Below are 14,803 nucleotides of genomic sequence, written 5' to 3' on the forward strand. Positions count from 1 at the left end.
TGGATCGTTGCAGACGCATGATACGATCTTGTAACAGTCGGTTAAACGTTGTGTCGATCGATTTTTATCGTCGGTGAGAATCGTGTCGTCGGAGAAATCTAGCGTAAGTGAAGTACGATGTCAGCGAAGTTTGTCGTCGATGGGATCTTGTCGATGAAGATAGTATCGGTCAAACGATACAAATGGATCTCCATTCTGAGCAAGTTGAAAAGTAGACGAAGAGAGGAAAGCAACGATGTTACACGGTCTTTCAAAATCTTCGAATTTGCTATTATTTGTAACGTTCTCTCGCAACGAGTAAGAAGTAAGTTTATGGAAATAGGTGGTTCGCGAGTGCTTGAACGATGATTGGTCGCTGATGGGATGAAAAAATTGACAAAAAGCGGGATCGATCGATTTCTGTGCTTTTGGGATGGTGAAATATTTTGCGACAGCCTGTATAGCGATATTTCATTCAATTCATTAAATGGAGGACCTCGTTAAAAATTTATCGTCGTCTTATTGTAGAGACAGGGCAATCTCGGAACACGCCAGTTCTGTCCATTAATTCGTGCGGCCGGTTCCATTCTGTGATTTCGATTTGTCACGAGCACCGACCTTTCGCCAAACGACACCAGGCTACTTCTCTCTCTAGCCACTCTAGTCCCACGCTGATACGGCTTCTCACTGACACGCATATCGCTCGTTATACCGTCATACCATTCGCTACTCAACGCCAACACGTTGCTCTTCAAGATCTCGATAAACGATTACCCTTTAAATCGCGCCAGCCTACGCCCCCGCAGGATTTTTATTTAGACGCGTACAGATTTCTTCTATAGGAACAATCCACTCGAACGTCCAACTGCGGTTTGACGTAGTGCAGGCATGAACGTTTCACAGTGCCATTAATTCCTTCTCTATTTTCTCCTGAATCCCATATGAACACATAGAAATTTGCTTATTAGTAGGCAGCAATTTTAACAGCCTACTGAGTCCATTTAGATAAGATAACTTTGTGATTCAAATTCTAAACTTGAACCTCCCACTGTAATTTGATCTAGCGCAAGGATGAACATTTCACAGTGCCATTAATTCTTCCTGTGTTTTCTTTCAGATCAAATACACCAGTACATAGTTATTGACAGATAGGAATTTTCATAGAAACTCTATAGAATCTTAAGAATCTTAGACGTGTACATAATATACGATACAAAAGTCCGTGGTCGAAGAAGTTGTATAGTTGTACGGTTCTGTAGTTGGTAGAAATAGAATCGGACTTTGCAGACATTTCGTTTGGTATCCGAAAGCAACTTGCATAATCCAAATACTTTACAAACACGAAGACCAAGGACCAACCTCTTATGTTTCCTAATGCAAATCCCAAGCGGAGCAACTTTTGTATTGGAATTGATTTGGAAACAATGAACTGCCTAACTTTGGCTATGTGTACGATGCCTGAAACCAATTTGTATAATCCAGATACTCGCGTAATTAGAAATTTGCTCCATTAGGAAACTCGTTAACGTCGTGAAGCGCTATTTATTAACGCTAGTAACTGGTAAGTTGGACAAAAACACCTGGAATCTGCAGGTTTCGCGGTATCGACTGTGACAGCACAGCTGTAGCGATCAGGCAAGAAGTTGGACACGACGTGAATCGTGGAAAGAAGCGTATCCAGTCAGTCTGAACGAGTCTAGATGCAACTTTGATTGCTGAAAGATTGCTCGCCGGGTCGAGCTAACTTTAATGAAATGAAACTCTAGCTGGTGAAATGCCTTCGCTCTCTATCATTCCCAGGTTCTGCAGACCAACGAACCAACCTGGACTCGCGTGTAATTAGCTGGTGGCTGCGGTTGGTCCGCGTAACTGCAACGTTTCTTCCTGCCACGGAGAGAGCCTCTGTGAGCTACGGGCCATCCTGCAAACATCCTGCACGCGTTTCCCTTTGAGAAAACCACCGGGTGTAATACGTTCCTTGGTGCCTTTTTCTTTTCCAACGTTAAATCACAGCCTGGCTCGCGTCGCCCGGTCATACATTTTAATAGGAAATCTCGTTCAATTACCATACCAACTATATGGCGGCTTCGGTGTCGATTAAAACAGATGCAAATGAACAGGGCCTCCACTATCATTTTCCGAACGATTACCACAGCTTCGGCTATCCCGCCCGTTAATGAAACCTGTGAATAGACCTAACCCTAACACGCCTCCGCTGCTCCGATTTCCAACCTTTGTTGCGAATATAGCACCTGCAAGAGGCACGGCGAGGTTATGAGGTCAGACGCTGAGGTTTACGCGTTTTAATCCCCAACGCTTTGACTTTTACGCTGACTCGTAATGTCCGAACCACCTACCATAGAAGGCTTTCACGCGTATAGTACATCGCACAACTAATTATACGCGATGTGAAATACTTTGGCAGGTTTTCCGGAAACCTTTCTGTCTGATCAATAACCCGGATTTCAATGAACATCGTTCACCGTCTTCTTCATTTTCTCTGCGATATAAATCGACGTTCCGTGTAGCTGTCGAATACCTGTAACAATATTCTTTTTTTATACGGCCATTTGTCAGGGCCGGATTAAGGTTTTCCAGAGCATATCGACCCGGTGCAGGTTTTCACAGAGAAACGGAGGAGGTCAGCGTTGCTGTTAAAATTCAACAAATTTACGTAAAATACGAAACGAGATTTACCACGCGTATCGACCTGTTTATTTCGTGATAAGTTGCATTGAAAATTTTGCAGCATGCGTGTCCGCAAGACAGATCACTTTCTTCGTCTGTTTTATTTGTCACTCGTTATATCTGATCGTGAAATAAAATACACTTTTCTCGAAAAAGTAAAACCCTTGAGAATATACATGTTTTATTTATCGCCAGATTTCGTTCCAAATTCGAATTCGTTCAATCGAGAAGGATATAGCAAAGTAAAAAGAAGGGCAACAGATGGTAAAAATATCGTAACTTTAAAAGTAAAAGGAACTAACAAGCGCAAAATACCCGCTACATAGATCGTTAACGGGAAATGGGGAGAAAAATCGGGTCGACCCGTTTCTGAATCGATTTCGCGACTTTGCTACGCGCGATGAGGCCAGAGGTTGCCCATAAAACCAAAAGTAATTCCATTCGAAGGCCAACAGATTGTTCCAGTTGAAACGTATCTTCATTTATCAGGCTCTGTTCGATCAACGAGTCTCTCGTTCCAACAGCGTAGCAATTTGTCACCGGCACGTTCTTCCTCGATAAGAACCAGCTTCGCAAATTACGCGAGTCCTGCCGCGGAGATAGCCGCGGCTGCAAGTTCGATTAAAGCGTCGCGAAGCAGAACTCCGAGACAACGCCATCATATTGCTGGCTCTGTCTTTGGCAAAACCGTTAATTCCAGACCTGTCTACGGTTGCGAGTTTGTAATCCGTTGGAACGGATATAACAAGCTCGTTAATAAAAATATTAAACCACGAAACCGATCGACACGACGCACGCAACACGTTGTACAAATCACTCGCGAAATCACGTTTGGAATTGTCCTGAATTGGAATGTTCTAAAGCAGCGTATTTTTGTGACTTTTTTTTTTAGAAGGGAAATGAAGAAAGAAATGAAGTCATTGAATTTTGAGATATGGTTTTATATACAAAATACGAAATACAAAAAGTACAAAAAAGAAGATTTCTAAGCTTAATTTCATGGGCGTCTTGTCGCTGCAGTCTTCGATCGGCGGGAAAGATCCACCTCGTAATTCTTGACTGAAACAAAGAACCAAAAAAAGGATTAAATTATCATAAATTTTTCTTCTGGATGAACTAAACAACGGTAGAGAAAAATGTGAAAGTAAAAATTTTGGCGGGTTTAAAAAAAAAAGTGTTTTTTTAAAAAGAAAATAAACTTTAAGGTGCTATAACAATTACTTAAATAAACTTTTTTTTCTGGTAGGTGTGTTCCTATGCGAGCACAATCTGCTTTTGCAAATTTAGTTAGTTTTGCAAACTAACTAGCTATATCGAGCGCAACGGAGTAATTTCAGGTGAAAAAATAAGTCGAAAGTGCAGAATGGAAATTTGTTTATACGGCGCTTTGTTCTCGTGAAAATTACATTCGAAACTTGTTGAATACCCGTACGTTCGAACCTTTATTTCGTTGAAAATGAGACCTTAAACCAGGTTAAATTACATTTTATTCTACCATTTTTCTCTCTATTTTCGCCATTTCCTTTTCATCGACAAATTTTCCCAAATTAATTTTCGTTACTCGTGGATTTGATCCGTTTAAAAAAGACAGTTTCTACTAATCTAGCTAGGACAGAATCTACTGAGAGAGAGAGAGAGAGAGAGAGAGAATATCGTTTTACATTTTCCTCAGAGGAAATTCTCTAATCAGATTCGAATTTATATTTGCAACTTACTCGATTCCATCTATCCCGATCACGAACAAAGTGCAGTCCATGCAGAGCGACCAGAATGTGTCCTCCAGGGTTTGCTTGATAATGCAAAAGGATCGGCCGATTTTGCCATTGGTTGGTTCTGTTCCAGTGTCGATTCGTTAGGAAGCTCTCGAAATCTCTCCGGGTTCCACCGTCTTGCTCCCAATATCGTTCTCCTTAAGTCTGCGGTCGTCAATTAACGGTGTTCCATTATTCACGAAAATGCCGGTCGATGGTCGTTCCGTGGCGAGTGCTTCGCGAGTTTCCAGTTGCAGTACCGAGACACGGAAACTTTTCCTTCGTCCAAAAACTTCTCCAGGCTACTTTGTAATTCCCTTCATTCGGAGTATATGTTGCCGGCAATGTGTAAAATGTCGATATTTTATATTGTAATACCTAGGAAATGAATAGGGAGCGCGTCGATTTTAGGCAAAAGCGTGAAACGTTTGTGTTGTTCTAATATATCGTGTAGTTTTCCTGGCCATTGTACACAGAGTTGTCTAAAAGCCAGACACAATCAAATTTCTCAGCCACTTTCGATAGTCGGAGAAAAATATGTTTCGAACGAAAATTCTATCAGCTTTCAGTCGACTACAGATTACGATATTACGAATTTCGAAAAAGGTTTTACTTCGATGGAAAGTTTTCTATTTTTCATCTTTTTTTTTTTTTAATGAAACAATACACCTTTCTGTACTCTATTCGATGTATTTTTTAATTCCCTAGAAAGAGATATTGAGGTATTTGAGTGGAAAAAACGAATAGTTAAAAAAAAAAAGAAAGTTCCACGCTGCATCTCCTTGTAGATTTTTTGTCATTTCTAGAAGTTGCAATAAGAGCTGTCTGCCACAGATCGTGTCTTCCACGTGGCTGCTTCTACCACTGATTACTTCTTGGATTTTATACAATTGGGTTTAATATGGGAAATGTCATAGGTCTCCACGTCTCAGAAAGTTTCCGACAGCTGTCGCCAGTACCATGCAATGCTCGGATGAATCTAACGTCTATTTGATTGGAATTAATGGAACAGTTAAGATTTTGAGTCACTTGTCTCATCTATCTCATCTTGTCTAATGAAACATAAGAACAAGGGGCTACCAAACGTCTGGCTCAGTCTGACGTCTGTTTGATCGGAATTAATAAAATAGGCAAAACTTTGGCTCAGTTGTCTCGCCTATCTCATCTTCTCTAATCAATCATGAGAAGGAGGAGCCATCAAATGTTTGGCTCAGTCTGACGTCTGTTTGATCGGAATTAATAAAATAGGCAAAACTTTGGCTCAGTCGTCTCGACTGTCTCATCTTCTCTAATCAATCATGAGAAGGAGGAGCCATCAAATGTTTGGCTCAGTCTGACGTCTGTTTGATCGGAATTAATAAAATAGACAAAACTTTGGGCCAATTGTCTCCTTCTTATGTTTCATTAGAGAAGATGATATAGGTAGGACAACTGGCTCAAAATCTCAACTGCTTCGTTAATTCCGATCAAATAGACGTCAGACTGAGCCAGACATTTGATGGCTCCTCCTTCTCATGTTTCATTGGTGAGACTGAAATAGAAACATGAGAAGGAGGAGCCATCAAATGTCTGGCTCAGTCTGGCGTCTGTTTGATCCGAATTAATGAAACAGTTAAGATTTTGGGTCAGTTGTTTTGCCTATCTCATCTTCACCAATGGAACATGAGAAGGAGGAGCCACCAAATGTTTGGCTCAGACTGACGTCTATTTGATCAGAATTAACGAAACAGTTAAGACTTCTGAGCCAATTGTCTCACCTACCTCATCTTCACCAATGAAACATAAGAAAAACGAGGCACCAAATATTTTCTTAACAATGTAGGAACGCTTGCTACTTTGCCAGAGGACTATGATACTCCTATGATTTCTCGCAAGTGGTTCGACTACCTCTTTCCAGGTGGTCGACTACCTGTTTCCACGTGTTCGACTGCGTGTTTCCATAAACACGACTTCCAGTATAATCTCCCCTATCCCTGATATGCTTGATAGTCTTACTATTAAATCCTGCAGCAGGTACCGGACGAAATAGAAACTGCAGGTCCTCTTTCCTTTCTCTTTCAAACTTCCTGCAATGCCTACCGTGACGATCGTACAGCAACAGAAAATTTGTCACGATATTATGTTTTATCAAACCTTCTCATCATTCATAGTGCGTCACGAGCACGAGCTCGCCTACAATCTTTTCGCTAGATTCGCCTGTATTATCACACGCGGATTCGATCGATAATCGTCACTCGACCGGAAGTTCACCGGAACGCGATCCATTCGGCAGATGGGGTCACCGCTTTCACGCGAACGACCAACTTTCTCTGCCGTTCTCGGAACAACTTTGAATAATCGCCTGCCTTCAACTTGTCACGCGCTTCCGTCCCCACTTTTACGGAATGCACCCTGCAACAGGTCTGCGATGAAATTCTGCCCTTCGAAAGGTCCGCAACTGCTGTGAAAATTACTCGTCGCTCGCATCGTCGACGAACGAACTCGTTCCAGTTGTTTAGACACGAACGAACCTGAAAAATTAGAGGAATTTTTTTCAAATGGGTTATGCCAGCTGGACTTAGCTCCGATGTTAAATCCGGCAGCCGACCATGTACCCTCCGCGCCTTTTTTTTATTCCTCTCTTAACGCCTCCGTTGAAGAATTTAAAGGCTGCGATAAGCAGAACACGACGAGACCTTTCGCTCGTGTTTCTGCAGCTTGAAAGCACAAACGCGCATTTAAACGGCGAACAATTTTCTGATTCTTTACGGCGCAGTGAAATTCACGGTTCCACCTATCGAGCTCCATTTATCACGGTTACACTGCCGCAGTATAAACACCAGGACGATCGATACTCGGCCGATTATTGCTCTCGCTTTCCTGAAAATATAAACTACACCCATTGTTTCAGCCTGTGTTAATTGTTCCAGCCACTTTCCTGAACCTTTCGCTCAGACTGACTGCCATAAACGAACTTTGCTCCCTTGATCATCGACCGAACAAGTTTCTCCTTCCCATTCTACGGGATTATTCTTCTGCTAGCTTCCGAATTTACCGTAACTTTGACATTTTTGCAAAAAATTATCGTCTCACGACGGAGCAGACGTTGCCAGGATTTTTCAATTATTCAAAATTTCGGAGCTTTAAATTTGATGAAGATGGACTCACGTGTATGGTAAATATAAGTTACACCATATTATCAGGTAAATATTGTAAAAATAGGTTTGCAGGTGGAATTTTAGATAGCTTAGAACCTGGACTAGTTTGAATATTTTACAGAATAATGGAACCTTGATCGTCCCTCAGTGTCTTATTAAGAATCTTGCAATTCGATTGCTGACTTGTATACGCTTTGAGAAATGAAGGAATACAAAGCTACATAGAATACGGAGATTTTATAAAAATATATAAAATAACCAAGATACAGTGCTTGTTATGATTCTATGATATTTAGTAGCTGTAACACTTTTAATTGCTTGTTGGGTAAAATTTTATTCGAATAACAAATGACGAATAAAGCTACAAAATCATCATTATATTCGCCACTAATGAATGTGTCCTATCTAACAACTATATATCTGACTAATAAAATAATTTACTCGACTAAAAAATTATTGCTGTAAGAATTTATCTGAAGAAAAATTTAATCGAATAAAATTATACATTATTTATTACACTACTCAATACACATTAATATATATATTTATGTATTTTATCGAGGATGGACATGGTATCGAACCTGAGATATATCTTCGAGCTACGTTGTCCAGTTATTGTAACATTAGCTTCTATAACTAATTTTGTCCAAATGGCAGATTAGAAAATTCATTGTTCCTTGGTAAATTATTCGTTGTATGTTACTTATGTACACAGAAATACGCATTTCCGTGAACGTAAATATAAAAACTTCTTAACACTTTACCGACCGGTAGCCTATTAATCAACTTTTTATCGCCGACGCTTGCCAATCGCTAGCCGATTAATCGGCTTTTTGTTGCCGACAATCTTCCTCATTATTTGAGCAGTAATTTGTTATTTGGTACTAATGTACCTTGCTCAGTTGCCTCAGTTGCGTTGCTTTATGAGCTTCCACAGTTTTATACCAATTTGAAAAGCTTATCGTTCGCGATGAACGAAAAGAATGGTATTGGAGAGTCTGAACCGAAACAGAGTCGGCGCCAGGGAGAATCCGCGTCTGAGCTGCCGGTCAGACGTGCGTATACTGTTGAACCGCCAGCGGTCGGTAAAGTGTTAATAATCGAGGAATCATCGCTACTAACGAACAAACCATTTCTGTTGCAGTACACCAACTGGGAGGACCCGTACAACGGCTACATCTACCAGAATATGGTGGCGGACGTGGTGGGCGACTACTTCTTCATCTGTCCGTCGATCCACTTTGCCCAACTGTTTGCGGAGCGCGGCATGAAGGTCTACTATTACTTCTTCACTCAAGTAGGTAGCGCTTTTTATCGTCACGTGCGCCTAGACTACGGGAACGTGTCACGTGAAACGCGCCCGATCGATAGGGAACTATTATGTTATAGTCTGACATTTCCACGGGACGATAGTCACGTGGCGACTGACGATAACACGGCTCGTGATTCTTCCCTTTTCTGGTCATTTGCTGCAACGATCAGGGTAATATCTATCGTCCTGTCCAAGGCGAATCGTCGATTGCTTTCAGTGTTTCGAGTATGTCAGGCATTTTTCATAATCGAATCGCTATACGACATTTTAAATGTCTAAATTACATTCGAATGTTGTGGTATGAAAGCTGGAATCTAAATTGCTGAGGGAGAAAGATGTGACAGTAGGTTCAAGGCTGGCCAGTCGATTTAAAAGACAAAGGGATGTTAAAATTTGTTTGACAGATTATGAGCAACGTTAGACCTGTATAGGCTTGCTAACGCGATCCGTAAGGAGTCCATAATGGACAAATTTTTAATTGACAAATACTGTTCGCACGACTACTTGTTAAAAACCGTCGATTCGTGGAATGAAAGGGAAACTGGATGAAGTTTCTACAACGTACGAGGGTTAGGGACTTAGATGGGACTAACAGGATCATAGCCATTACAATAAATTCAGTAGTTCGTACGAGGAATACATTTTAAATAAATGCAGTCGTTAAAATTTGTCAAGAAGAATAATAATAACTGGAGGATCATAATCGCTGCATATTACGAGGAAATTATGAAAAATTCGCCAGGGTTTGCTTTTACTTTTTTCCACGCTTACACGGTACGGTGGGTGGCAGGGAAAAACGAGCTGCAACGTCGACGAATGATTGACTAATAACAGCCACTCGACGTAAATTATAGCTACACCAACGTTGCCGATGTATGTTCGGCAAATTTCGTTCGTTTTTCTTCCTTTTAATTCTTTACTTCGTTTTTCCTTTTTCTTCTCTTTCTTTCTTTTTTTTTTCATTATCGATCTACCCGGTCGAAGTTGATCGTGTTCATTTTCTTTCCATGCGAATGCTCCTCTACAAAAAGCGACGCCATTAGAGTGAATAGTATCGAAGACGAGCTTTTAAGAGGCGGCGTTATACTGGAACGAAGGTCGACCAGATATTAGGAAAGGCTACCCTTTCAGATCCGGGACTTTGTCGACTTTATCGCCGCGTTTTATCCTACCCCGCAGTGGTATAAATCAATAATTGAGGCTCTCAAAGGGAGAAACCCACGACGATTCTAGGATCCTTCCAGGTTATTAGATTCTTGCCGTGTGCCTCGCGACTCCGCCACCGTAAGACACCGTAATTTCTTCGTTCCACGTGGTTAAGCTGTTCCACGGGCCGCACCATCCTATCTGGCCTCGAGTTTATCACGAAATTTCTCGATATATATTCCCGCGCTGAAGTTATAAAACAGGGCATATAAGCGAAAGTCGTGAAGACTCTTGAACTTTCATCGCCTCTTTAGCTCGAGAGGACATTAGGGACCCACAATTTATGGATGGTAGAACGGGCCACGTTTACGAGTTCTTCTGAGACACTTGGAAACAGACAAGCTGTGAGCTCTAGGAAGAAATAAATGGAAGCTGCAGGCTTCGTCGAATCAAGTTGCCAACCTAAGATCGAAGAAGATGCAAGATCTTAGGTCTAACTTGGATCAAGAGTGAAAGACGAGATTCAAACCAAATTCAAATCCAAATTCACCTTACAGATGAAGATTAGACCCAGCTGAGGCTTAATTTCAGGTGAAATTCCAGTAGGACTGTATCTTGAGATTGGGCAAAGAATAAACAATAGATCCAACTTGAGATGAGAACCAGGCGAGAACCAAAATTAAACCCAGTTCTAAGATTGGCGGACAAATAAGATTTAGGTTAGAGACTTAGGTCTAATTCTGGCTCAATTTGAAGCAAAAGCGAGCCTAATTCCAAGATGGCAGAAAGAGTACCAGGGTCTAACTGACACGAATCTGGCTGAAGCTTAACTGGCACAAAACCCTAAAACTCCATGGTTCCAGGCTCAACTGAGTTTTAACTTGAACGTAGTCCGACTCAAACCTTAGCCTAACTGCAAACTGAAGAAATAACCAGTAAAAGATGGAGAGTACACGTAAGGGAGAGCCTATCCTGAACCAGGTCCAGGTGCGATCTAATCCAAACTTAGCCTGAAGCCGTAGAAGTAACTATCCTGCATTTTACTGCATCCTTGTCTCCTCTAAAATTCATGTACAGCCAGCAAACGAAATTGAAAGGCGGCCATTCCATAAAAAACCGCTGAAGCTCCAGGGTGTTTCACTTTCATATAGAGGCTAGATCCTGGGAGATTTCTCGCCGCCGACTAACTGGAACGTGAAATGCTTGTAAGCGGAATGCCGAGGCCCAAGTAATTAGCGGAGGAGGTAATTTATCAGGGAGCGTTGGTGGAAGCAAAGGAGGATGTCATTACTCATGCGCGCCCACCGTAATCTTAATAACGGTTTCGCCAGCCAGTTAAAGCAGCCTCCTTTAACTCGCGTTCGTTTTCAGCCTCTCTCTCTCTCTCTCCCTCTCTGTGTCTCTCCCTTCCGTGGCCTTATTCCACGCGCGCCTTCCCGGAAACTTTCATCCTTTCCATTCGATCCTTAATACCATCTCTTTCTCCCAGGAATGGCACGGTTACCAAGTTAATTGGTCGGTCTACGGTCTCCTAAAGGGTTCAGATCTAGCTGGCTCGATCTTGATTAGAAGGGCAAGACTACAAAAGAATATCCGGTCGCCACTTCTTGTTCCCTTCGGTTTTCATCCGTTCTCGAATTTCCCTCGGAGAAGTTTACTCGCCGGAGGAGCAATAAAAGCGGCAGGAACATGTTCTCCGCGTTTCCAGTTCATCCGGCAGCCGAGGGTGGACAGACGGGGGAAAAAATTAAAGATGACTCGGAGAGAGGAGACGCTGGAAAGAAGTCGTAAGTTTCCCTTCGGGGCCGGGACGAAACAAGTTCAAAGCCGGGAAGTGGGTCAGAAACGGGTTAACGCTGGGGCGGAAAAGAAATGGGGAGGAAATGCACGTCGCTGGAGAGAACACGTGTATAGATATCTGAAACGCTTCCGCCGCGAGGTCGAAACACATTTCGTCCATCAGGGTACGCTGATTTTCTCACACTACACGCGTCTCGTAACATAAATTCGAAACTTCCTTCCTTATCGACCGGGTATCCTCTAGCTACGTCTATGTTTCTATGGGAGTAACTTGGAAAGACCCGAGTATTGAAAAAATCGAATCGTTCGTCGAATAATTTGTACACGTCGAAAAAATAATCACAGCCGGAAATAAACCGACCGATTCGTTAAGCGATGAATCGCGCGGCCGATTAGCCAAAGGAATTAATGGAAACGAGGCTCGTGGCTTCTGAAAGACTCCTTTCAGCCCGTGACCCTTCCGACTCCGCCGGGAATCTTTTCACGCGCTGCTTTTTCTCGCTAAACTTCGTTATCGACCGAGCCGGATCGCGCTCCACGATTTCTCGCGGGGCCATTCATTGGCCACGTTAAAAGCGAGGCTGAAAGGAACGAATCGGACTATCCAATGGTTCCGTGGCTATTGACAGCGCCGAAGAGGAATCGTCCCATGAATAGAAATCCCGCGGAAAGCTGCTTGCATCGTGTGAACATTGACTGGCCTGGTTATCACCGAATCAAACGCCGCTTTTTCGTCGACTGTCTTTCAAACAAATGAGTTTAATTTCTTACGAATTAATCCCTGTTACGCGTAACAACTGTTTCTCAAGCCGCCTGTAACGAATCGATTAAAGATCCACACGTTCAAACAGAATATGTCAATCATTGATCAGACGAGGACGAGTATCAAGTGGTAAAGATCGACGATAAGTCAGCCACGATCGAAAGTCACGAATTATTCGACGAATAGCTGATGCTGCTCATTCGTACAGGTCTTGATCCGTCGCGAAAGATTTTTCAAGAGATTAAGACGTAGTTTTATAGAGGTACAAAGTAGTAAAGATCAACGATAAGCGAGTGGCGGTTAAAAATCGTAAATTTCTCGAGGAATATCGAATCTCCTAGGTTCTTAGAAGCTCTTAGCAGCTTCTTATTTATCTCGAATAATTTCTGAAAGGAAGGAAAAGGGAAGAAAACTGTTCGTTCGAATAGCTCGTCTCGCAGAGGAATAAAGGGCAGCAGCAGGATTTTAACACGGCGTGCGGTGAAACGCGGCCAAGTTAATTAAGAAATGTCGTTCGACGGCGTTTATTAAAGCAGCGTAACGAAATTCCTGGCGTCCATCGAGTTCCGTTGAGCATTATCGATCGTCGTGTCATTATGCTCGCCCCTGGGCTTCCCTTTGGTCGATCTTCGGCCCCACCCCAGCCTGTCCTTCCACTGTTGCCTTTGTAATTTTAAGGATCGTTAAAATTAACGACGTTTACCGAACAAAAACGACTGTCATTATGACAACGCCGTGTTCGCAGCTTCCCTCCTTCGGAGCTCGTTTCCCTTTCCAACGTAATGTGACGGCAATCTAACAACAGAAATCAAGTTCGATTGTCTCTCTGACCTAAATGTGTACACAGATTTATTGTTATATCGGTGACAGAATATTTTTTTTTTTTTTTTTGTTAGAAGACAAATATTTGTTATAAAATATAGGAAAATGTAATAGTAGTAGCAGTACAACGTTGTAGTTTGTCAGTGTTGTTGGTCTGTCGAAATAAGGTTTGAAACGGTAGCTTTTTACAATTCGTTTCAAAAACTACAATTAGCCTGTTCTTGCAGACTTTAAACAAGAATGGAACATATTTAACAAACAATTTGAAAAGTCAGTAATACGCTACAAGTTACTTCAGGCAGACGATAAATATTTATCAACATTCGGTTGAATAATTATGCATTATACTCGTAATAAGCAATCGTAAAATTCAGTAGTCAGCTATACGCTACAGGTTACTTCAGACAAACGATGAATATTTACCAACATACGGTTGAATAATTACGTTTCGCATTAATAGAAAATCCCATGAAATTGTCAGAAATTATGCAATTGTATATGTATTTCTTGGTTGATTAATAATTTTGCCTCGTTGCAACAGACTCGTGAAATTCCAACGAAACAATTTTCTTTCTTCCTTTCGAAAACATTATTCCTCGACCATTACCCTCTGTAACCAATTTTTCCGCCAGTTTTCAAATACCATGGATCGCTGTAATAAATGTCATTTGAAAGAGCTGCGGGGCAGAAGAGGACGAACAAGTCGCCAAGGGCAAACGGAACGATGTTTCTCCGTCGACAGTTGGAACAGCAGCACAGCATCGCGTCGACGTCTCGGGCAGCGAAAAATCCACCTCTCAACTTTAACGCCTCCGCTCTATCAACTTCCGCATAGACGTTCCTTAAACTTTGCTCGAGCATGTGCGCAGAAAATGCGAGACGATGCAAGTTTTTGGGCAAAACTTGGCGGCGCGATCATTTCACAAAATTCTGATTCCTGAACGTTTGCTGATGTACTTTGTCGTAGCTTTCGCGGAGAACGTCACCGATTGAAAATCTAGTCGAGAACGTAGCTTCTAACTCGTACGTTTCTCTTCTCTGTCCTCAGCCAACAGCGATCCGAGCTTTTCGATAAGTTCTCGGGACAACAACGTCATTGGGAAACTCGCGGAGAAGTTCTTCGCGGCTGTAGGGCCAAGCGGATCGGAAACCTAAGCGGGATCTTGCTGAAGGCAAACTAAAACCTAAACTAACCGAAAGTTTCTGGTCACAAGGAAGATCTAGAAAATTTGGTTTATTCGAGAAGCAACGCGATTCTATTCTATCGGTGTTAGGGAATCTTCTTGATCGCAGAATTAGGTAATTGCTGGTGGAAAAATAAGACAAAAACGTGGGATAAAATTTGTTAGCTTTGGTGCTTCGTTCTTGAGAAAATCGAGTTTGAAAATTAAAATTGAAAAGCAAA

At 42.0% G+C, this 14,803-nt stretch overlaps 1 protein-coding gene across 1 annotated transcript in view; it reads left to right on the forward strand.

Moving 5' to 3' along the window:
• The first annotated feature begins 8,525 nt into the window (after positions 1 to 8,525).
• Positions 8,526 to 14,803, forward strand: part of LOC117216943 (acetylcholinesterase-like) — a 28,424-nt gene continuing 22,146 nt past the window's right edge. Inside the window, exon 1 of the mRNA XM_033464127.1 lies at positions 8,526 to 8,852. Coding sequence (XP_033320018.1) covers positions 8,526 to 8,852 — 327 coding nt within the window. The remainder of the gene's footprint in view (positions 8,853 to 14,803) is intronic.

Source organism: Bombus bifarius, unplaced genomic scaffold, assembly GCF_011952205.1.
Source record: "Bombus bifarius isolate JDL3187 unplaced genomic scaffold, Bbif_JDL3187 scf7180000007974, whole genome shotgun sequence".
NCBI classification, from domain to species: Eukaryota; Metazoa; Arthropoda; class Insecta; order Hymenoptera; family Apidae; genus Bombus; species Bombus bifarius.